The 24077-nt window shown below is 36.5% G+C and overlaps 2 protein-coding genes across 3 annotated transcripts in view; one reads left to right on the plus strand and one right to left on the minus strand.

The window, feature by feature from the left end:
* LOC136035610 (DNA-directed RNA polymerases I, II, and III subunit RPABC3-like) overlaps positions 1-24077 on the minus strand; it is an 85288-nt gene that overhangs the window by 20442 nt on the left and 40769 nt on the right. The gene's annotated exons all lie outside the window — the stretch shown is intronic.
* LOC136035608 (protein unc-50 homolog) overlaps positions 10890-24077 on the plus strand; it is a 110811-nt gene continuing 97623 nt past the window's right edge. Inside the window, exon 1 of one of the 2 annotated variants that reach the window (XM_065717491.1) lies at positions 10890-11063. In XM_065717491.1, coding sequence (XP_065573563.1) covers positions 11012-11063 — 52 coding nt within the window. In that variant the 5' untranslated portion in view covers positions 10890-11011. Of the gene's footprint in view, positions 11064-22917; positions 23078-24077 lie in introns of those variants that run through there. The other variant, XM_065717489.1, reaches the window with a different exon arrangement.

The following is a 24077-nucleotide window of genomic DNA, read 5'->3' on the forward strand; positions in this document are numbered from 1 at the left end:
ATGAACTTACCATGGCAAAAGCCGATGAAGATGCTCAATGAGTCTATGCCAAAAAACTTGCTGCTGATAGAGAAAGTCAGAAAAGAAAGCGTGCCGAGGAATCAAAAGAACAGCAAGGAAACAGGCTTGAGGCTAAAGAACGCAAAACCGCGCAGTTAGATAAAGATCCCCCTGGACAGCGAGAGTCAAAACATATCAAAACTGAAAATGATAGCGATGATGATTGGGTTTGGGATTTTGACTTGGATAAGGTCATCAATGCCTACCAGATTTTAGTTAAAAAAACAAAGGTTCGGCGATATGTATTTCATAGTGAAGGTGAAAAATAAAGAAGAAAAAGAAAACTGAAAAAAAAAATGTAAAAAACTAAAAAATACTAAAAAGAATAAACACTCAAAGAGAAATTACAGGCCGGGACACAAATGACGACCGGGACAGAGGGAATATAAATAACGACCGGGACACTCAAAGAGAAATTACAGACTGGGACACCGGGACACAAATGACGACCGGGACACAGGGAATAAAAATGACGACCAGGACACAGGTATTTAAGATTATCGTTCAAAGACAAATTTTTAATTGTAAGAAGACCGTTGAAAGAGAAATTTCTAATTGTAAAATGACTGAAGAACCTACAATGGCAACACCCGAGGAAGCTGCTCAAAACGAATGTATTCAAGCCGAAGTAGCTGAGCTGGTAAAGCGTTATGTTTCAGGTTCTAGGTCCGAGAGGCTCCAGGTTTGAACCTTGGCTTTAGCATTAATACAAAAGAAGAAAAAAACTAAAAAAGGTAAAAACTACAAAAAAACTAAAAAGAAAATATATATATATATTTATATATATATATCTATATATATAAAAATAATTTGTCTGTCTGTGGATCTGTCAGGTGACGTGATGTTTCTGTGTCGACTGACGTCATGTTTTCGACTGACGAAATTACAGACCGGGACATCGGGACACAAATGACGACCGGGACACCGGCACATAGGCATATGGAATATAAATGACGACCGGGACACAAGGAATGTTCGATTAGCAATCACCATCAACAAAGCACCGGGACACAAATGACGACCGGGACACAGGGAGTATAAATGACGACCAGGACATAAGTAAAAAAAAAATTAAAAACTAAAAAAAGGTAAAAACTACAAAAAAACTAAAAAGAAAAAAAAACTAAAAACTAATAAAAAACTAAAAAAGCTAAAAAGCTAACAGGTGGGACATAGGGACACAACTACAATGGCGCGTAACTAATATGGCGCGTAACGACTTACGCGCGCGGGGGGGCGCGAAGCGCCCCCACCAACTAGGTGTTGGGGTGGCGCGAAGCGCCACCCCAACAGCTAGTATATATATATATATATATATATATATATATATATATATATATATATATATATATATATATATATATATATATATATATATATATATATATATATATATTTACAGGTGGGACATAGGGACACAACTACAATGGCGCGTAACTAATATGGCGCGTAACGACTTACGCGCGCGGGGGGGCTTGGGGGGGCGCGAAGCGCCCCCACCAATTAGGTGTTGGGGTGGCGCGAAGCGCCACCCCAACAGCTAGTTATATATATAAAAATAAGTTGTCTGTGGATGTGTCGGTCTGTCTGTCGGGTGACGTCATGTTAGTGTATTGACTGACGTCATGAAGTTAGTTGTCGTCATTTTTGTTATGACGGTGACGTCATTAAAGATATTTAAGACATGCGTTCACGTAAAAATCTATTAATGTTTAACTGTAAAATGACTGATGAACTTACAATGGCAACAGCCGAGGAAGATGCTCAAAGAGTCTATGGCAAAAAACTTGCTGCTGATTGAGAAAGTAAGAAAAGAAAGCGTGCCGAGGAATCAAAAGAACAGCAAGGAAACAGGCTTGAGGCTGATAGAGAAATTAAGAAAGGAAAGCGTGCCGAGGAATCAAAAGAACAGCAAGGAAACAGGCTTGAGGCTGATAGAGAAAGAAAGAACAGAAAGCGTGCCGAGGAACTACCAGAGCAACGCGAAACCAGACTCGCTGCTAAAAGAGAAAGTGAAAAAAGAAGGCGTGCCGAGGAACTACCAGAGCAACATGAAACCAGACTTGCTGCTAAAAAAGAAAGTGAAAAAAGAAGGTGTGCCGAGGAATCACAAGAACAGCAAGAAATCAGGCTTGCTGCTGATAGAGAAAGTAAGAAAAGAAAGCGTGCCGAGGAATCAGAGCAACCTGAAAGTTATCGCCTGGCATTCAGGTACAGCTCAGTCGATGATTATAGCTTGAGTAGATGTGTTCAAATCAGGACTATGTCTAAAATTTGTCCCTATTGCAAGGCCTTGAAATTCAATGGTGAAACAATGGGAATGTGTTGCGCCTCAGGAAAAGTTAAACTTCCTCTATTGGCTGCACCACCAGAGCCATTGAAGACTTTCCTTACTGGAACTACGTCAGAATCTAAGCGTTTTTTGTCACAAATCAGAAAATATAACTCATTTTTCCAAATGACGTCGTTTGGAGCCCAAATCGAAAATACAGATCAATTTATGTCTACTTTCAAAGTAAAAGGGCAAATTTATCATAGAGCAGGGTCCCTTCTACCTTTCTCAGGCGAGAATCATATATTTTTACAATTGTACTTCATCAGTGATAGAAATTCTGAATTGAATGCACGTTGCAAAATTTCTCCCAACGTTGAAAGGACAATCGTTTCCCAATTGCAACATCTTTTCCACGAAAATAATAATTTAGTGCGTCTGTTCAAAACAGCCATCGATTTGATGCCTACTGATACGCATAAAATTGTTATTTCCGCTGACAAAACGCCTCCTGGCCAACATGTGCATATATACAATGCTCCGACTATCGACGAAGTGGCAATCGTTATGGTCGGTGATCAGTTTTTACCTCGAGATATTATTCTTCATAAGCGAAACACTCAGTTGTTAAGAATTGTTGAAACTCATCGATGCTACGATGCCCTACAATATCCTATCATTTTTTAGGATGGAGCCGACGGCTATCACTTTAATATTAAATTGATGAATCCAGCCACTAACAAAGAAATGAATAAGAAATGCAGTGCAATGCATTATTATTCCTATAGACTAATGATTCGGCAGGATGAAGAAAATTATATTTTAAAATGCCGTCAATTGTTTCACCAATTTGTCGTGGATATGTATGCTAAAATCGAATCAGAACGTTTGCTATATATCCGCCTGAATCAGACCAAGCTCCGCTCTGAACGATACATTCATTTGCGAGATGTTATAAATGACGGTAATACCACAAACGTTGGAAGATTAACAATTTTACCTTCGTCATATGCTGGCAGTTCCCGTCATATGCATGAATATGCTCAAGATGCTATTGCGTATGTTCGTCTCTATGGTCGTCCAGATTTATTTATTACATTTACATGTAATCCATTTTGGGACGAGATACTGCAGCTTTTACTTCAAGGACAATCGGCGGTTCATAGGCATGACATTACGGCACGTGTCTTCCGGCAAAAGTTGAAATCACTGATAAACTACATAGTAAATTTTGAAGTGTTTGGGTCAGTGCGATGCTGGATGTACTCAGTGGAATGGCAAAAACGAGGTTTGCCACACGCACATATACTAATCTGGCTACATAAAAAAATTACTTCGAACGAAACTGATGATGTGATTTCCGCTGAAATACCTGATGAAAATGTCGATAAGGGGTTACATGATATTATTGTAAAAAATATGATACATGGACCTTGCGGTGCACTGAACGAAAATTCACCATGCATGGCCAAAGGAAGGTGCACAAAACAATATCCTCGACCTTTAGTATCCAACACAATTACTGGCAATGATGGTTACCCACAATATAGAAGAAGATCTACTGAAGATGGCGGTAAAACAGCAATAATAAAGAAGCGTAACGGTACCACCATCGAAGTAGATAACCAGTGGGTTGTTCCATATTCCCCATTATTATCAAAAACTTTTAATGCACACATAAACGTTGAATACTGTAACTCCGTAAAGGCAATCAAATACATATGTAAATACGTCAACAAAGGCAATGACATGGCAGTTTTTGGCTTGCAGTCCGAAATCAAAGATTTCGATGAAATCGTAGAATATCAGGCTGGAAGATACATAAGCAGTAATGAAGCTGTTTGGCGAATTCTTTCATTTCCGATACATGAACGTAGTCCAGCTGTTGTTCACTTAGCGGTACATTTACAGAATGGTCAACGTGTTTATTTCACGGAAACCAACGTGCAACAAAGAGTCCTGAATCCACCGGATACAACATTAACAGCTTTTTTTTCGCTTTGCAAAAATGATTCTTTTGCAAAAAAACTGCTGTATACTGAAGTGCCTTCGTATTACACGTGGAATACTAAAAATAAAGTATTTGAACGTCGAAAACAGGGTAAGTCAGTCGACGGCCAACCTACCATCTTCAAAGATACCACGATAGGAAGACTCTACACCGTTCACCCCAATCAACATGAATGCTTCTTTCTACGCCTGCTTTTGGTGAATGTACCCGGTCCGACATCCTTTGAGTATTTGAGACACATGACACTTACCGTAGTGCATGCCAAGCTCTGAATTTATTGGAGAATGACCAACACTGGGATAACTGCATCAATGACGCGTGCGAAACGTCAACCCCAAGTCAAATTCGTGCATTGTTTGGCATCATTTTAACAACTTGCTCTCCATCAGCTCCTACAGATTTATGGGAAAAATATAAGTCAAAAATGTCCGAAGATATACTTCATCGAAAACAGTTAGAGACGTCAGACATGACTTTTGATTTTACATCAGAAATTTATAACTACACTTCAGTTGTTATAGAAGATTTTGTGCATAAGTATGGCAAACAAACCTCTTCAGGGTTTGGGAATGCCTTCACCTAACCGTATCGCTGCTGTTTCGACATGTGTAGAATTGGATCGTGAACAAAGTTACAGTACGAGTGATCTATTGTCGTATGTACAAAATAACATTTCCAAGTTAACGTCGGAACAAAAAGACATTTATGATACGATAATGCATTGTGTCGATAACAACGTTGGAGAAATTTTCTTTTTGGATGCGCCAGGAGGTACTGGTAAAACGTTTGTGATAAAACTGATTCTGGCATCAATTCGATCTAAAAATGATATAGCGTTGGCAATTGCGTCGTCCGGAATAGCCGCAACATTGCTGCCTGGAGGAAGAACTGCTCATTCCGCTTTGAAATTGCCTCTGAACTTGCATTCTACAGAAACTCCCACGTGCAATATTTCCAAATCATCTGGGATGGGTAAAGTATTGCAGCAATGCAAACTTATTATTTGGGATGAGTGCACAATGGCACACAAAAAATCGCTCGAGGCTCTGGATCAATGCTTGAAAGATTTGCGAGGGAAGTCGAAACCCTTTGGCAGCACCTTAATATTGCTTGCGGGAGATTTCAGGCAAACATTACCTATAATACCTAGATCAACTCCTGCAGACGAAATGAATGCTTGCCTGAAAAATTCTAATTTATGGGCACACGTAAAAACATTAAAATTAACTACAAATATGCGTGTCCGATTGCAAAACGATGACTCTGGTCAAACATTTTCAGATCAATTGCTGGCAATGGGAAACGGAAAGCTCCCAGTAGACTCAATTTCAGGACGTATACAACTACCTGCTGATTTCTGTAATTTAGTGACGTCCAAAAATGAATTGATTGAAAAAGTATTTCCGAATATTCTAAAAAATTATAAAAATAATAAATGGCTAAGTGAAAGAGCGATTCTCGCACCCAAAAATATAGACGTCCACGAAATCAACAATATTGTTTTGACCAAGATTCAAGACCAAGCAGTCCTTTACAAGTCAGTCGACACAGTTTTGGAACCAAATGAAGCGGTTAATTATCCATCTGAATTTTTAAATTCCGTGGATCTTTCAGGGTTTCCACCACACGTGCTACAACTAAAAATAGGCGTACCAATAATACTTTTAAGAAATATCAACCCACCAAAGCTTTGCAATGGCACGCGACTTGCCGTAAAAAAAAAACAATGGAAAACCTAATAGAGGCCACAATCTTGACAGGGCCTTTTGAGGGTGAGGCTGTTCTTATTCCTCGCATTCCCATGATTCCAACGGATCTGCCTTTTCAATTTAAAAGATTGCAATTCCCAATTCGATTAGCATTTGCAATTACCATTAACAAAGCTCAAGGTCAATCATTAGAAAAATGTGGTATAGTTCTTAATACTGGTTGTTTTTCCCATGGACAATTGTACGTTGCATGTTCGAGGGTCGGTAAACCTGACAATCTATTTATATGCAGCGACAATTGGACAGCGAAGAATGTTGTATATTCGCAAGTTTTACGCAGTTAATTTGTATTGTATCTATCTATCTATCTATCTATATAATAACGAGTTGTGTGTATGCATGTTTGTTTGTTTGTAAAAAGAGCGGTTGCATATGACGTCATTATTAGTACATAAGGCTTTGTACATGCACAGACAATGGGAAAGCCAAGAATGTTGTATATTCGCAAGTTTTACTTAGTTTGAAACTCATATAACAGGTGGGACACAGGGACACAACTACAATGGCACGTAACTAATATGGCGCGTAACGACTTACGCGCGCGGGGGGGCCCCTTGGGGGGGCGCCACCAACTAGGTGTTGGGGTGGTGCGAAGCGCCACCCCAACAGCTAGTATATCTATATATATAAAAATAAGTTGTATGTCTGTTATGTCTGTTACACTATGTCTGTTACGCCAGATTATATCTTATATATATATATAAAAATAAGTTGTATGTATTTTTGTGTTGAGGGTCTAAATGTAAAAACTAGGTATTGCATAAATATTTCGAAATATTTTGACAATAGATTAATGTAATTTGAAAACCTTAAAAAAGATACTTAAAATTTTGAGGTTTATTATAAATTGTTGAGATTTATCAAGCTTGGCACGTGAAGATTTTTTTAACTGTCAATGTTAGAATGAAAATTGACAAATTGAAAAACATTGAAAAAGATAGAATGTTACCAAATCCTACAACAGAAGAAACAGCCGAGGAAGCTGCTCAAAGAGCTAATGCCAAAAGGATTGCGGCTAAAGAACGCAAAACCGCGCAATTAGATGAAGATCAACCTGGACAGCGAGAGTCAAAACGTATCAAAACCGAAAATGATAGCGATGATGATTGGGTTTGGGATTTTGACTTGGATAAGGTTATCAATGCCTACCAGATTTTAGGTAAAAAAAAACAAAGGTTCAGCGATATGTATTTACGTCTGAAAAATAAAGAAGAAAAAGAAAACTGAAACTAAAAATGTAAGAACTGGGAATTGCATAAATATTTCAAAATATTTTGACAATAGATTAAAGTAATTCGAAAACCTTAAAACAGATACTCAAAATTTGAGGTTTATTATAAATTGTTGAGCTTTAGCATGCTTGGCACGTGAAGATTTTTTCAATTGTCAATGTTAGAATAAACATTGAACGACAGAATTTGCGATTGCTATATGTCACTTGGTTAATACCAAGTGCCATAAAAAGGTAAAAAACTAAAAAGAAAAAAAAACTAAAAAAGCTGCAAAACTAAAAAAATTAAAACTAAAAAAGAAACTATATCTATATCTATATATATAAAAATAAGTTGTATGTCTGTTGACTGACGTCATGTTTGTGTGTCGACTGATGTCATGTTTGTCGACTGACGTCTTTATGAGGACTGAGCATTATTCGTCATGAAGTTGTTTGTCGACCGACGTCATGTTTGTCGACTGACGAAATTACAGACCAGGACACCGGGACACAAAGGACGACCGGGAAACAGGGAATATAAATGACGAACGGGACACTCTAAGAGAAATTACAGACTGGGACACCGGGACACAAATAACGACCGGGACGCAGGGAATATAGATAACGACCGGGACACAGGGACACAACTACAACGGGGACGCCGGGGGAACAGGGGGGATATATAAATGACGACCGGGACACAGGGAAAGTTCGATTAGCCATCACCATCAACAAAGCTTAAGGGCAATCGTTAGAAAAATGCGGTATAGATCTGAATACGGATTGTTATCCCATGGACAATTATTGTGTTGCATGTTCAAGAGTTGGTAAACCTGACAATCTATTTATATGGACAGACAATGGGACAGCAAAGAATGTTGTATATTCGCAAGTTTTACGTAGTTAAAAAAATATATATATCTATCTATATTCACAGGTCGGACACAGGGACACAACTACAATGGTGCGTAACTAATATGGCGCGAAAAAAGCTAAAAAAAGAAAAAACCTAAAAAGAAAAAAAAATTTTAAAAAGGCAAAAAAAAAAAAAGGTAAAAAACTGAAAAGAAAAGAAAAAGCTAAAAAAATAAAAAAAGCTGCAAAACTAAAAAAAAGAAAAACTAAAAAAGAAACAATATCTATATATATAAAAATAAGTTGTTTGTAGGCATGTTTGTTTGTTTGTGGGTTTGCATATGACGTCATTATAAGCATATAATGCTTTGTATATGACGTCATTATAAGATGACACTACAGACCAGGACACCGGGACACAAATGACGACCGGGACACAGGGAATATACAACTACAGCGGGGACGCCGGGGGGCACAAGGGGATACATAAATGACGACGGGGACACATCTATCTATATTCACAGGTGGGACACAGGGACACAACTTCAATGGCGCGTAACTAATATAGCGTGTAACGACTTACGCGCGTGGGGGGGCCTTGGGGGGGGGGGCGAAGCGCCACCCCAACACCTATTACCGGATTAATAGATTAAAGGGATTAATGCTAAGTACAAAAATAAAATTGCTGCAGTTTAGAAAATAAATGAGGTCAGTTTCTGGTTTCGTATTAAGTCAGGAGTTTAGAAGGGTTGTGTTCTATTCCGTTTGTGTGAATGATTTTGATGGACTTTTTCCAAAGGGGCACACCAAAGGCAATAGGAAAACGTGCAACCAATTGGAAAAGAAAAAAAAAACTTATAGATTTAGATTATAATGATGATTTAAGCATCATAGAAGAAAATCTTTGCAAATGAAATGATTTCTTAAGTTTTGCGAGTTCAGGGTACAAGAATAGGTTTGAAAATTAACGTCACGAAGACTAAATCGCTAAGACTAGGAATAAGTGAAGGTGAATAGTTGAAGTTGGGTAGCGGGAAGAATGACCATGGCACAACTTCACTTACCTAGGTAGTATTATTAGTAAACGTGGTGGGTGCATTGAAAATGTTAAAAGTAGAATAGCTAAGGCCCAGGGTGTTTTCTCACAGTGGAAAAAAGTTTGGAAAAATATTAAGATAAGTCTGCGGACCAGGATTAGAATATTGGAAGTTACAGTGATGACAGTGGACAATTATATTTTTGAAGCGTGGGCGTTCCGAAAACAGAGGAGGACTTCTTTCCAGAAAAATTGCTTATGGATTCTTTTGGGTATCCAACTGACTGACCGTATTTCAAATAGTAAGTGGTGCAAAAAATATTGTGCAATCCCGCCTTTTAGGGCTACAATTAGCAAAAGTTTAAGATGACTAAGACATGTTCTGTGGATGAAGGATGACAGATCACCAACTATCTTCCTTGTCGGCCAATCTTCAAAAAATTGCCTATGGATTGTTGCGCTAAATATGGCTAAATCACACTTTCTAGAGGTATAATAAGAAAAATATTGAGATCGCTAAGACGTGATCTGTACATAAAGGATGGGGGATTGCCCATGATCGTCCTTGTTGGACAATCGTATAATGTCAAATGAACAGCAGGCCGTCCTCAAATGGGGTGAGAGAATACTGTTATGAAAGATTACAGGGAAATGGGAACTTCTTAGGAGTGTGTAAAGAGGGGAGCTTTGAATAGGGATGGAGTTGGAGCATGTGTAGCTGTGTTGGCTTCAGGTGGCTTTGTGCTGCAATGCGATTTAGTGGTACAAGTAGTAGAAGCAGAATGGTTTAACTGAGCTGAAGTTTTTATCCATGGTTTAAAACAATAATAACGACTGTAAGTACTTTCCCTCCAGTTTTTGGCTTGTGAAATTTGAAGCAAATTAAAACTTCTGTGGCTTTTTCAATACTATCATAGATCCAAACAGTTCAAATATTTTAACAATATGTGACATTGTAAGGGCGTTTTATGAAGGAAGAAAATTTTCACGAACAAATTTATTGTGTAACCCCTTCCAAATAGTTTGCTGCTTTGCGGCATACTGAGTTACTGGAAATACAGAAACCGTTAATCCCTAATCCCCCTCCCCACAAAAAAAATAAAATTATGCAATGAAATACTATGAAAAATAAAACACAGGGATGAAATAAGTCAGTAAATGATAAAATAAAGTTTGTTGCAAGAGTTAGATCGTAAAAGTGAAAGATTTAAATGGATTCATAAAAGCTAATTGAAATAGATTATCAAACTATGCTGTTAAACACTAATGGATACAAGTGAGAGAATAAGCTCTTTAAAAATATTTATAAATTTCTGGGGGACTCAGAGCCCCCATTGAATACGCCACTTCCTACTCTGTCTGTAAGTTTTTATTCCCATTTTCTCGTTAGAAATTAATATCGGTAGACTTTTACAAAGTTTGACTTTTACTTAGCACACTGAAATTAACAAATCACTTCCAAAACATACGGCTAAATGTAGACATACCGGCAGAGTACCGATGGCACCAGAGGTATGTCGGTGTGCCGTCCAATTTTTTTTGGAGCCGGCACATCTTTCATCGGTGGCGTGCCGCTGATATATCGGCTTGGCTTTAGGGTCTAGTACATATATACATTAAGATTTAGAAATAAATCATAGACAGCGTAGTTGAATGTGTAAATTTTGACATAAAGATTGGGTGCAATGATTTCTGAAAGAAACAGAAGAAAAACATTGCTGACTAAATTTAAATTAAAACAGCATGAGAAAATCATCTACAAGCTCATATCATAGTGTCAGAAGTCCATCTGTTAATGCTAATCTTGTATTTCAAACCTCTCCTCTCCCAGTTCCATCAACCTCGAGGTATGTTAATTGTTTTGATAGAGGATGACCCAGGTATCAGAGGATGACCACTGCTTTTGCAAGGATCTTGCTAATGATTTCTAAAGATTACTTTAGGAGGGTTAGGTACTTATTTTTATTTATTTAAGAATTAACAATGCTTCTTGACTACTAAGGTCCCTATGTTTGCCCTGCAGTGCATTCCTGCAGCATGATTCAATCTCTGGGTTGCATATTACCAAACTAAGGTCAAATCCACTGCGCCACCACAGAACAAGGGTTAGATACTACTTTGTTTGTGGCAGAATTTCAAATGTGGTCTATTTTGATAAAGATGCATAGGCCTATTTGTTAAAAGTTTCTTTTGGTATTTTTTTCCTTTTTACATAATTTAGGGTGAACATTTGCATTTATTACACATGCCTTTTTAACTTCTTTCCAGATTCAATAGCCTAGTCACTCCTGTGGAAAATTACATTCAAGTCCACAAAGGGGCTTAAAACAGTCCCTAGTATGCCTAACTTAAACTTTAAAAATAAGTTTCTAGAAAAACTGTCTTTTGAAATAAAAGTGCCATGTTTATTTGATTTGAAAAGGGTTACTATTATTCTAATTAGCCCAATAGTAAAATAGTAGGTCCTACTTTGGGGTTAACTAGATATGACAATATAGAAAATGTTTTCTTTATGTTTAAGCAATAGAATATTGTCAATTATTACTAGGCTATCTAGAATGCAGTATAAAGTCTAACAGAAGACAATATCATGTTTTTTTTCAAATATTTTGAATGATAAAGTCATGCAGATGACTTCTTATAATCACACTTTTGCAGAATAAATATGAATAAAGTCATACAAATGACTTTTATTCATATTAGAGGTACATCATTATTATATTATTATTCATATTAGAGGTATAAAAGTCATCTGCATGACTTTATTTAGGCTATGTTTTCTCTATAGCCTAATAGCATAAGGTATAAAAAGTCATTGGTATGGCTTTATTTACGTTTGCTCTAGAAAAGAATAAGACATACCAAGCATCTGTATGACTTTTTATCATTCTAAATAATTAGAGAAAGCATGATATTATCTTCAGTTTGACTTATACTATATTCTAAATAGTAGTAATTGGCAATATTCTATTGCTAAGATTTAAAAAAAATCTTTTCTATTACTAAAAAAGTCATTTTTGAAACTTTATTCATTTTATTTTATAAAAATAAAATAGTGATGTATTAAAAAATCATCTGTGTGACTAGCCTATATTTAGGCTACTCTGCTGTAATACAAGGTAAAAAGTCATCTGTATGAATTTATTTAGGTTGCTCTGTATATTTTATCATATAGGAATAGGCTACAAAAAGCTATCTGTATTATTTCTTGTTATTTTCTCAATGTTTTAGTGGGGTAATTTAATTTCTTCTGTATGATATTTTAGTGAATCATATAAATTAATGGAAAAAAACCCAAAACTCATCTGTATCACTTTATTCATTAGACCTTAAATCTGCCTGTACCACTAGAGGCATCCAGGACATCCACAAGATTTCACCAATCTTTTCTGAATTGGGCAGCTGCATGTGTGTCTTTCCAATTAGGTAGAGGAGAAGCATGGATGTTGCCCATCCTATCTTGGGGACCTCTTATTTTGATGACAACCTTGCAGGAATTTCAATAAAAGCCTGAAACCTCTCAAAATTGATGTTAATGTTTTCTGTGATTATGCTGAATTATATAATATTTGCCTAATTTAGCTTAGAAGAAAGTGGACACAACACTCAATGTCTTTTTTTATGTTCTTTTCAAAAATAATAGTTGTTTTTATATGGAATTCCTTTTCAAGTCTTAATGGGGTGATGACTTATAAGCTTATGCTATGAAGAGTATTTATTATACTTTTAATTTTTTTGGGGGGCACTCTTGATATTAAATGCCTAAGCAATTTCCTGACAGATGGAATTTGTCAATGCCCCAATAGTTGTTGAAACCTGCTATAGAAATGTTGTATCTATAGTATGGAGGTTTGACTGGCAGTCAACAACTCAAGAGCACTACAGGTCTAGAAGACCTTAAAGCTCACAGATGGATTAAGGTAAGGTATCCTCTGACATAGCAAATGATGCATTGGACTTGGACATGAGAGTTAACCCTTCTTGTCTGTGATAATGCCAATATGCTTCTTAAATCCTTATCCTGTTTTCTTAGTCTGAAATTTTTGTATCCTTCTTTAAATTACTTGGCTTCACAATTTCTTCTAGGGATAGCCATATTAAAGATATTATTCATAGATCTAATGCATCTATCTCTGTCCTTAAGCTCCTAAATAAATTTAGTGTCCCTTCTTCCCATTCTTTTAAGTATTTATGCTTCCTTTGTCTGCTCTCATATTGAATATACTTGTCTAGTTTGGCACCCTGGCATCTCCCAGGAAGAATCAGAAAAATTGAATTCATCCAAAAAAGAGCCATATAAGCAATTTTCAAAGAATACAAGGTTCTATACTCTCTTCTTCTTAAAAAAAGCTAGTTTAGAAACAGTTGAGGACAAGATGGTTACATTCTGTTTCATTTTTGCAAAAAAATGCACAAACAAACCCTATCATGGAAAATGTTTCCCATAATACTTGATACACTTCTCGATAAGGGTCTTCATGTTGAGATGATTCTTCTTGATCTGTCCAAAGCATTTGACAAGGTTTGTCATGGATTCCTCATGATCAAATTGAAGGCTGCAGGTGTCAATACAGGTGTTGTACAGTGGATTATGGGTTTCTTCCCTGGAATGACTGTCAGAGTTTTTGATTCACAAGGAACTCCACATTTCTGTTATCCCACAACTGTATTAAGTGGCATGCCCCAGGGCACTGTTCTTGGACCAACACTTTTCAACTTCTATGTCAACAATTTACCCACCCTTCTTCCAAATCCTATTATTCAACTTCTATGTCAACAATTTACCCACCCTTCTTCCAAATCCTATTACCCTTTATGCTGATGACTCAAAACTAGTTGGAAAAGTGGCTACTCCCTCTGACCAGCAATCAATTCAAACAGATCTTGACAGTCTAGGAAGATGGGCTAACATATGACTCCTTGCTTTTAATGTTGACACATACCATGTCATCCATTTTGGCAAACACAACAAGCATCATAAGTATTTCCTTTAAGGCAACTTCCTTTCTGCTGTTTCTAATGAAAGAGATCTTAGGGTTATTGTTGATCACCAATTAAAGTTTAGCAGCCATGCTAAGTCTGTTTCATTTTCTGCAAATAAATCCCTTGGCATCATAAAAAGAACCATCTACTGCCAACACTAAATAGTTTTTATTAAGTTATATAAGGTGCTTATGCAACCTTATATAACTCAGAATGCCATTGGCAGCCCTTTTTTTCAAAAAAAGATAAGAATTTGCTTGAGGATGTCCAGTATTGTGCCACTAAGATGGTTAGCAGCATGAATAAATCTCCATATGAAGAAAGACTATGTTGTTTGAAGCTGCTAACACTGACATACTGAAGAAAAAGGGGTGATATGATTTTAACCAAAAAATCTTTTCTAAGAACACCCTTCCCAAACTCTTTGCACATCCCTGGCATTCTGGTACTAGAGGACATTCATTGAAGCTCCCCTTGTAGCAATTCACAAGTAGACATAGAAGCCATTTCTTCAGCGAAAGAGTCATCAATCTGTAGAATCAACTATCTGAGGAAATAGTTTCTGCAACTTCAACCAACATGTTCAAGTCCCACCTTGATAAGGAATGCCTCTGCCAGGAGTTCCTTTTCAATTGTGAAGGTTCAAAGTCCTCCTGAAGAGTCTAGATCAACAACCACAACCTACACAAAACTAATTTGTTTTCATCACTGAAGCATGGATGGAAAATGCTTATATCACTCCAAGCTGCAACTTAAGGTAATAGACACTCCTTATGCAGATTCCAACCACCTCAGATTGTTCTTGAACATATTCCTTTTTTGTATCCCATCTGCTGCTTTACCTCCAGATATTTAAAAAAAGCCTTTGCCCCCTTCATTACAGAAAAAATCAGCAAAATATTCCCCAATTCCCCTTTTTAATTATTGTTTGTTTCTCCCCTCCTTCTATTAAATTTTTATTAACTTTAATCGGTTTTTATTGTTTTAGCTTATCATGATGTTTCCCAGTCTAATATACTGACTTAAGAATGATTTTTTCATTCTGGTATTTTTTTGTTTGGGCATTTTTGCCCATGTTTTTGCCCCAATGTTATGGCCCCTGTATTTATATAGATACTTTTGATTTTTTAGGATTTTTTCTTGTGTGTGATGATTTTGATAAAATGATGGTATGTACTTTTACCAATTTTAAACAAATGAACTTTTTAAACTTATTTTTGATGTTTGTCTGTTTTTTGTTTTGACTCCAAAATATATATTCAATAGTTATTTTTTTAAAAAACAAATCTGCTCTTATCATAAATCTTATCTCATCTAAAAGGCTGGTAGACATAAAATGGCACTTCCAGTATAAATTGTGTTGTAAGATAAAATGGCAAGATTACACTAATTATATAATTTCTTGATATAGGCTACTTTCTTAGCAGCTTGTCTATTCTGAAATTGTAGGTGCATTCATGGGAATGAGCCATTTAAACCAAATTTTCATATGTGCCAAAGACACAAATTCTAACTGATTTATTTTGCATTTCCCAGTCTAATATACTGACTTAAGAATGATTTTTTCATTCTGGTATTTTTTTGTTTGGGCATTTTTGCCCATGTTTTTGCCCCAATGTTATGGCCCCTGTATTTATATAGATACTTTTGAATTTTTAGGATTTTTTCTTGTGTGTGATGATTTTGATAAAATGATGGTATGTACTTTTACCAATTTTAAACAAATGAACTTTTTAAACTTATTTTTGATGTTTGTCTGTTTTTTTGTTTTGACTCCAAAATATATATTCAATAGTTATTTTTTTTAAAAATAAATCTGCTCTTATCATAAATCTTATCTCATCTAAAAGGCTGGTAGACATAAAATGGTACTTCCAGTATAAATTGTGTTGTAAGATAAAATGGCAAGATTACACTAATTATATAATTTCTTGATATAGGCTACTTTCTTAGCAGCTTGTCTATTCTGAAATTGTAGGTGCATTCATGGGAATGAGCCATTTAAACCAAATTTTCATATGTGCCAAAGACACAAATTCTAACTGATTTATTTTGCATTTCCCAGTCTAATATACTGACTTAAGAATGATTTTTTCATTCTGGTATTTTTTTGTTTGGGCATTTTTGCCCATGTTTTTGCCCCAGTGTTATGGCCCCTGTATTTATATAGATACTTTTGAATTTTTAGGATTTTTTCTTGTGTGTGAAGATTTTGATAAAATGATGGTATGTACTTTTACCAATTTTAAACAAATGAACTTTTTAAACTTATTTTTGATGTTTGTCTGTTTTTTTGTTTTGACTCCAAAATATATATTCAATAGTTATTTTTTTTAAAAAACAAATCTGCTCTTATCATAAATCTTATCTCATCTAAAAGGCTGGTAGACATAAAATGGCACTTCCAGTATAAATTGTGTTGTAAGATAAAATGGCAAGATTACACTAATTATATAATTTCTTGATATAGGCTACTTTCTTAGCAGCTTGTCTATTCTGAAATTGTAGGTGCATTCATGGGAATGAGCCATTTAAACCAAATTTTCATATGTGCCAAAGACACAAATTCTAACTGATTTATTTTGCATTGTTAGTTGATGTATCACTATTAGAATATCACGAAAAAAAAATGTTTCTAACATCTAAGGCAGGAATGACTGCTGAATGAACTGATCCAGTTTAAAAACTGATGACTCAATTTATTTGTGGCTTACTTTTCTGCCATGGGAGAGCTTAGCTCATTTTCCTGGCACCAAGGACTCACTTTTGCCCTGAGTCAAGACAGAGTTTGTTTTTGTAAAGAACAAGAATTTAGCTATTTCTGTGTTTTTGGGTTTTAGTTGTCATAGCAGCATGAGATAAGAGCTGAAGAAAAAGAAATATGAAGTTAATGACAACTATAGAAGATGGTAATACACAGAGCTAACAGGCTGGACCAAAGAATTGTGAGCAATTACTTCCCATTGGCTTTGTCTGACACCAAAAACTAAAGCATATGATGCCACTCACCCTTAGTGATCAAGAATGATTCCCCTAGTCATATATCTGAAGGTTTACATTCTGAAGTACTTTTAAGGGGCTTTTTAGAAGCCCTTACTCACTCTCCTTACACCATGTCTCTCTTTCACAATTGTTGATTTGCACTGACACATAATTGTATATAATTTCATGAAATATGCAGCAAATTGGTTGAAATAATGACATTTTAAAATCTACATCAGGGACATTTTTCTCTAATAAGGAGGAAGGTATCATGTTGCAGCACCCTTTTTTCAGGCTTAGTCTAAATGAAAGGTCATTTGAGGTCAAAATGACCTCAAAAATTTGAGATCAAATTTTTTCAGGCTTAGTCTAAATGAAAGGTCATTTGGGGTCAACTTCAGACTTAGTCTAAATGAAAGGTCATTTGAGGTCGAAATGACATCAAAAATTTGAGGTCAAATTTTTTCAGGCTTAGTCTAAATGAAAGGTCATTTGAGGTCAAAATGACCTCAAAAATTTGAGGTCAAATTTTTTCAGTCTTAGTCTAAATGAAAGGAGATGGAGATCACTTCTATCCCCACTGCCATATTCTTTCCAGTATTTGTGTGAAGGCTTCTTGAGAGTTGACAACTTGGGCAGTTAAATGCACTTTTTAGGTATCTGGCAGCCCCCCCACTGCCTACACAACAAATCATCATATTTATTTCATAATTACTGTTTTGTTCTTTTGCATCATTTTATATAATTTTATGAAAAATTTAGTAAATCGGGCTTAATTAAATAAAGCTTTAAAATAAATGCCTGGAAAAATTTTCTCTAATAAGGAGGGAGGTATCACCCCACATCACCCTTACTCAGGCTTAGTGTGTACAAAGGGAGATGAGAGACTAATTTGTACCCCTTCTTCCATTCCCATTCTTATGTTTATCTGAAGGCTTATGGATAGTTAGACCATTGGGGCATTGAAACACACTGCACTGTGATTATAGTTGATGTGTAATTATACATTCTTCAGCATAATTTCATGAAAAACCAAGTTAATTAACATAGTAAGATAATTCATCATTGGCAATATTCTAGCAATGCTTATAGTAAAGACTCATAAGGCTTTAGTGCATTCTTATCCTTTTTTCCCCTGAGCCACTTCATATGAAATGGGTGGTCATACAAACTGTGAAGAGGTCTCATTCGATTGGAAATTGAAGGTTCTAGTGCCCTTTTTAAGAGTCATAAGTGATCAAAGGGCAACCGGCCCCCTTCCCATGCTCTTTTTTCCTAAATAATTCTGATAAAAATTCTGACAAAATCTTTTCTTCAAAATAGTCCAAAGGTCAAATAGCTATGCCTCCAGGGTTGACATAGCCCCCCCCCCCCCATAACGCCCTAGGGGAAGGCTGTAACTTACCCAAGATACCAAATGTTTGTGCCTAAGGTTTTTTTTTGGAAAAAGGGGCATGTTTGATCCTGAGTCTCCAAAAATAGTATTAAGGTGAAACTCCAAAAAAATTTTGACAGGGATGTCAAACAAAGTCGAGACATTTTAAGTGCATTTTTTTTGTCAAAAGGGTGTGTCAGCAAGGTATAAGGAACGGCTGAAAATTTTAGGGCATGTTGAGGGGGATATTGAAAAGTGATTGGAAGGCAACCAGTCACCCTCACCATCATTTTGAAATACCCTCCCCCTAAAGATTGTATAAAATTTTAGAAAAATTCGTTTTGTTCAAAATTGTCAAAGGACCTAATAAAGATGCCTATAGGAATGTCATGTCCTCCACAGCCTTGGGCAAGGATTGTAAATTATATAATTTGACCATTGTTTACATTTTGGATTTATTACTGGTGAAAATTTGATAGGGGCATTGAAAAGTAGTTGGAGTGCAACCAACTGGGGGGGGGGAACCTAAAATCTTGGAGAACGCTTGGAGCGGAGGGATCGGGATAAAACTTGGTAGTAAAAATAATCATAAGTCCTAGATACATGATTGGCATAACCGGAACGGATCTGCTCTCTTCGGGGGAGGAGATCAGATCACTTCTTCGTAAGTTAAAAATACCTCATTTTTTCTAATTTTTCAGAATTAACAACCCCCCCCCCCAACTCCCCAAAAACAGAGCAGATCCGTTCAGGTTATGTCAATTATCTAGGACTTGTGCTTATTTTCCCCGCCAAGTTTCATTCCGATCCCTCCACTCTAAGCGTTTTCCAAGATTTTAGGTTTCCCTCTCCCCCCCCAATGTCATCGGATCCGGTCGGGATTTAAAATAAGAGCTCTGAGACACGATATCCTTCCAAACTTCAAATTTCATTAAGATCAGATCACTCCTTTGTAAGTTAAAAATACCTAATTTTTTCTAATTTTTCAGAATTAACTCCCCCCCCCCAACTCCCCAAAACAGAGTAGATCCGTTCAGGTTATGTCAATTATGTAGGACTTGTGCTTACTTTTCCCACCAAGTTTCATTCCGATCCCTCCACTCTAAGCGTTTTCCAAGAGTTTTGGGTTCAGTATCATCCCAATCCCTCCACTCTTAAGTGTTATCCAAGATTTTAGGTCCCCCCTTAATTCCCTCCAATATCACCGGATCTGGTTGGGATTTAAAATAAGAGCTCTGAGACACAATATCCTTCCAAACATCAATTTTTATTAAGATCCCATCAACTGTTTGTAAGTTAAAAATACTTCATTTTTTCTATTTTTCCCAATTTAGGGGCCCCCACTCCCCCCAGATGGTGAAATAGGAAAAAAACTATTTCTAATTTAATCTGGTCCGGTCCCTGGTACGCCTGACAAATTTCATCGTCCTAGCTTACCTGGAAGTGCCTAAAGTAGCAAAACCAGGACAGACCATCAGACAAACCAACAGAATTTGCGATTGCTATATGTCACATGGTTAATACCAAGTGCCAAAAAACCAGACATTACAAAGCCAAAAAAAATGAAAAAAGGGGGAGGGGAATCAGCAAACAAATATAAAACTTGGGCAGCACCAGCACCAATAAAAAAAAGAGAAACGAGCCGGATGTTTATTTATTTTTTCAGTAATGAATGGGACAACAGTTTTTTTTCATATCTGGAAGTACTGTATCAAACAGGACACAAGGAAAGAATAGGCTGAGGAATGACCCAAGGAGGGTGGAATCTAGTTGAGGAGTGTCTTTTCAAAAAACGTGTTCTATATGGGGATTTTTCGTTGCATACTTAAAGAAACGGAGGCGCAACATACCTCTCATGTTTACAAGTGTTTTTTAACCTAGCTTTATTTTTAGAAGAAAAGGCTATATAACTTTACCTTCTTTGAAAATTATTTGTAGGATTCTTTTATAGAAAGATCCAATTTCTTCTGACTTTCCCTAGATGCCAGTTTAATTTGACCTGACTCTTACCATGATGTCAAAGTAGACAAGCATATTCGAGGAGGGGTCGGAAAAGCAAGTACATGAGAGGGGGAGTGGGATGCCATATTTGTTTAGAAGCTCAAGGACAGGGATAGATGCGGTAGCTTAATGGATGATATTTTATCATAGATACCCGACTTTTGAATCAGAATAAAGTGTGCCGCCAAGCAATTTAAAGGAGGACACAAATTTCAGGAGGGATAGGAGTAAGAATATGGGGTTGGGATCTAAGGAAACAAATTGGCATCATCATGTATCTAGAGTGGCTTACTTTCATGCCAAAAAAGAGGCAGCTTGTGCAGTATCATTGAGGATGCTCATAGGGTCAATCATTTAATCTCTATAGCAAGGTTCAGCGTCCATAAGGTCACCGTCACATTTCCATTTGTGAGGAAACTTCTTAGTCAGGCTGTTAAAATGTCCAAGAATAGGATGGGTCTTGGGTAGCGCCTTGGGGTACTCCATTGTGGACAGGGAGAGAATTGGAATAATTTTTCAGTTATTTGACTGCTTGTGATCTATTTGATTAGAAGGATTCGCCAGGGAAGATCTAATATTCAATTTAGTGACAAGCTTCTGAGCCAAATATGACTCTGGAGCATTTACGTTCCGGAAAGCGGATGAAGATTTACTAGATGCTTTCCAGAGAAACTGCCTATGGATTTTTCTGGGTACCTGGCTGACTGACCGTATTTCATAAAGTAGGCTGTACGAAAAATGTGGTTCAATCCCGCTTTCTAGGGCTATAATGAAAGAAAGGTTGAGATGGCTAGGTCACGTTCTGCATATGAAGGATGACAGATTGCAGAAGATTATCCTCGTCGGCTATCCGTCTAGGGATAAACGGAAAACAGGTCGTCCTCGACTGGGGTGGGAGGATGTCACAAAGAAAGATTTAAAGGAAATGAGAACTTCCTGGGAGGGTGTAAAGAGGGAGGCTTTGGGTAAATTGGGATGGAGGAGGAGAATGTGTAGATGTGTCGGCCACGGGCGGCTTGGTGCTGCGGTCAGTTGTTAGTAGTAGTGGTAGTAGTGACAAGTTTTCCAACTAATATACTGTAATTAGCAATATATTGTGATTTTTCCAAAGGTGTTCTTAAGATGAACAAGGTAATGAGAAGTTTGAAGTGGATTTGAGTTTCTCAGATTGCCTCAAGTCGGTAAGAGGTTGGATCTATTCCTTAAGCCAATCTGCAAGGCATTCTTCATATATTCTCGAGAATATTAGAGTGAGAGAAATACCTTGAAGTGGAGAATAAGGGATGCTGTGAGGTATAGAGCAAATGCCTATTATTCTCAAATATTGCTTCCTAAATTCTCGTCTAGGGACTTGCTCTTAATATACTGCCAGCTGAAAGCTCGACATCTTCTTTTAAATGATATTCCTTTTTATTGGGGGCTACATTACTAGGGAGCACAAAAAAAAAACGGAATTATGTCACCAATAGGCCTATCAATTTAAGGTCAACTGGCCTACTTACCTGTCAATATCTTCCTAAGCCAAACTAGGCCTACAATGTCCAGAAAGGATTTCACTTTAAATAATTCTTGAAAATGGAAAATCCTTAAAACCTAAGCTTTATTTTCTCTACTTCTTATGATGCAAATACAGCTCCGGTAGTATGATTTATAGATATTAATATTTATGGCTTAATCTTTCCTGGATTTTGGATAAACCTTTTCAGCAGGGAGTGGGCAGACCGCTTCCTCTGCCTCTTGTCAATGCTTCTGTCAGAGAAAAACCTATCCTGTTTTTAGTGTCATTTCGACTCTTATTTTGACTTCAATTTTATAGGTATGGATGTTTTTCTGCATCTGCTAAACGATATAAGTTCTTAAGAAGGCTGCTAAAATTTCATCAAATGGACTTCGAATTTGCTTCGATAGAACAATCTATCCTGTTTTTAGTGTCATTTCGACTCTTATTTTGACTTTAATTTTATAGGTATGGATGTTTTTCTGCATCTGCTAAGCGATATAAGTTCTTAAGAAGGCTGCTAAAATTTCATCAAATGGACTTCGAATTTGCTTTTTGGCAAATTCGACTCTTATTTTGACTTTAATTTTATAGGTATGGATGTTTTTCTGCATCTGCTAAACGATATAAGTTCTTAAGAAGGCTGCTAAAATTTCATCAAATGGACTTCGAATTTGCTTCGATAGAACAATCTATCCTGTTTTTAGTGTCATTTCGACTCTTATTTTGACTTTAATTTTATAGGTATGGATGTTTTTCTGCATCTGCTAAACGATATAAGTTCTTAAGAAGGCTGCTAAAATTTCATCAAATGGACTTCGAATTTGCTTTTTGGCAAATTCGACTCTTATTTTGACTTTAATTTTATAGGTATGGATGTTTTTCTGCATCTGCTAAACGATATAAGTTCTTAAGAAGGCTGCTAAAATTTCATCAAATGGACTTCGAATTTGCTTTTTGGCAAACTATTAATCTATTCATTTCGCCGCAAAAAGTTTACAGAAACTTTCAGTATCGAAAACGTAAGTATTTGGTTATATTTTATACACAAAATATCGTAATTTAGAAATAGTTTTTTGAGGAAACGTTAATAGTCAAACGCACCTATCGTAAACAATACCATAAAGCCTTAATTTTTTCAATGTCCTTGCCAAGTGGCTAGTGCGCTTAATTTGAGACCTTTGTCCGCGAAGACAGGGATTCGAGTCCCGTATTGCTGGCTATTTGGTTAGAAACAAAATAGCCGGGTGTCTGTGACGGGTGAGAACGGGTGTCTGTGACGTGACTCTCTAAGTTTCTGCCAGAGTCGACTCAGCTTTAAATGGCTACCTGGAGAAATCCGGGGAAGGTAAACAGAAAAGGTGTGTGAAGGCACAGGACGGCCTTCCCCCTTCCATTCCACTTACTGGCTGAAGTGCCATGAAACGGAGATCAGCACCGGCGATAGGGATTGTAAAATCCAATGCATCTTTCTTTGCATTTCTTTCACCTTGTCCTCCTGCTTCCATTATTTATTAGCAGTGCTTTTTCTAAATAAATTAAAAGCATCTCCTCTTCCTGAGCTATTGTACTCGCCTCAATTTTTTCTCTCACATATTGTGGGAAAAAACATGGCTAAAGTGTACCTTTGTCTTTAAATGTCACCCAACCCTGCCTCAAGGAAATGTTGAGAGAGATAGTAAAACAACTCCTCCTCCTAAGTTTTGGACCCGTCAGCAGCCTTTCTTGAAGTAGTATCATTTCCATATTATTGCCTGTTTTCTGACTTATGGAGCCTGCATATTTAGATTCTAGTTTTTTAATCAAGTTTTGATCGCTTCTATGGTACATACAGAATTTAAGAGAGAGAAAACGGGTATAATTTAAATATAAAAAAAAAACAGCAAACTAAATAATGAGATCTGAATATTTCGATTCCACATCCGGAAGTCTTTATCTACGATAAAAAAAAATGCAAAAAAACATTGCACGTATAGTACATAAGTTTTCTTTTCGATCTATATTATCTCGATCCATAAGTTC

Source organism: Artemia franciscana, chromosome 14 (genome assembly GCF_032884065.1).
Source record: "Artemia franciscana chromosome 14, ASM3288406v1, whole genome shotgun sequence".
Lineage (NCBI taxonomy): Eukaryota > Metazoa > Arthropoda > Branchiopoda > Anostraca > Artemiidae > Artemia > Artemia franciscana.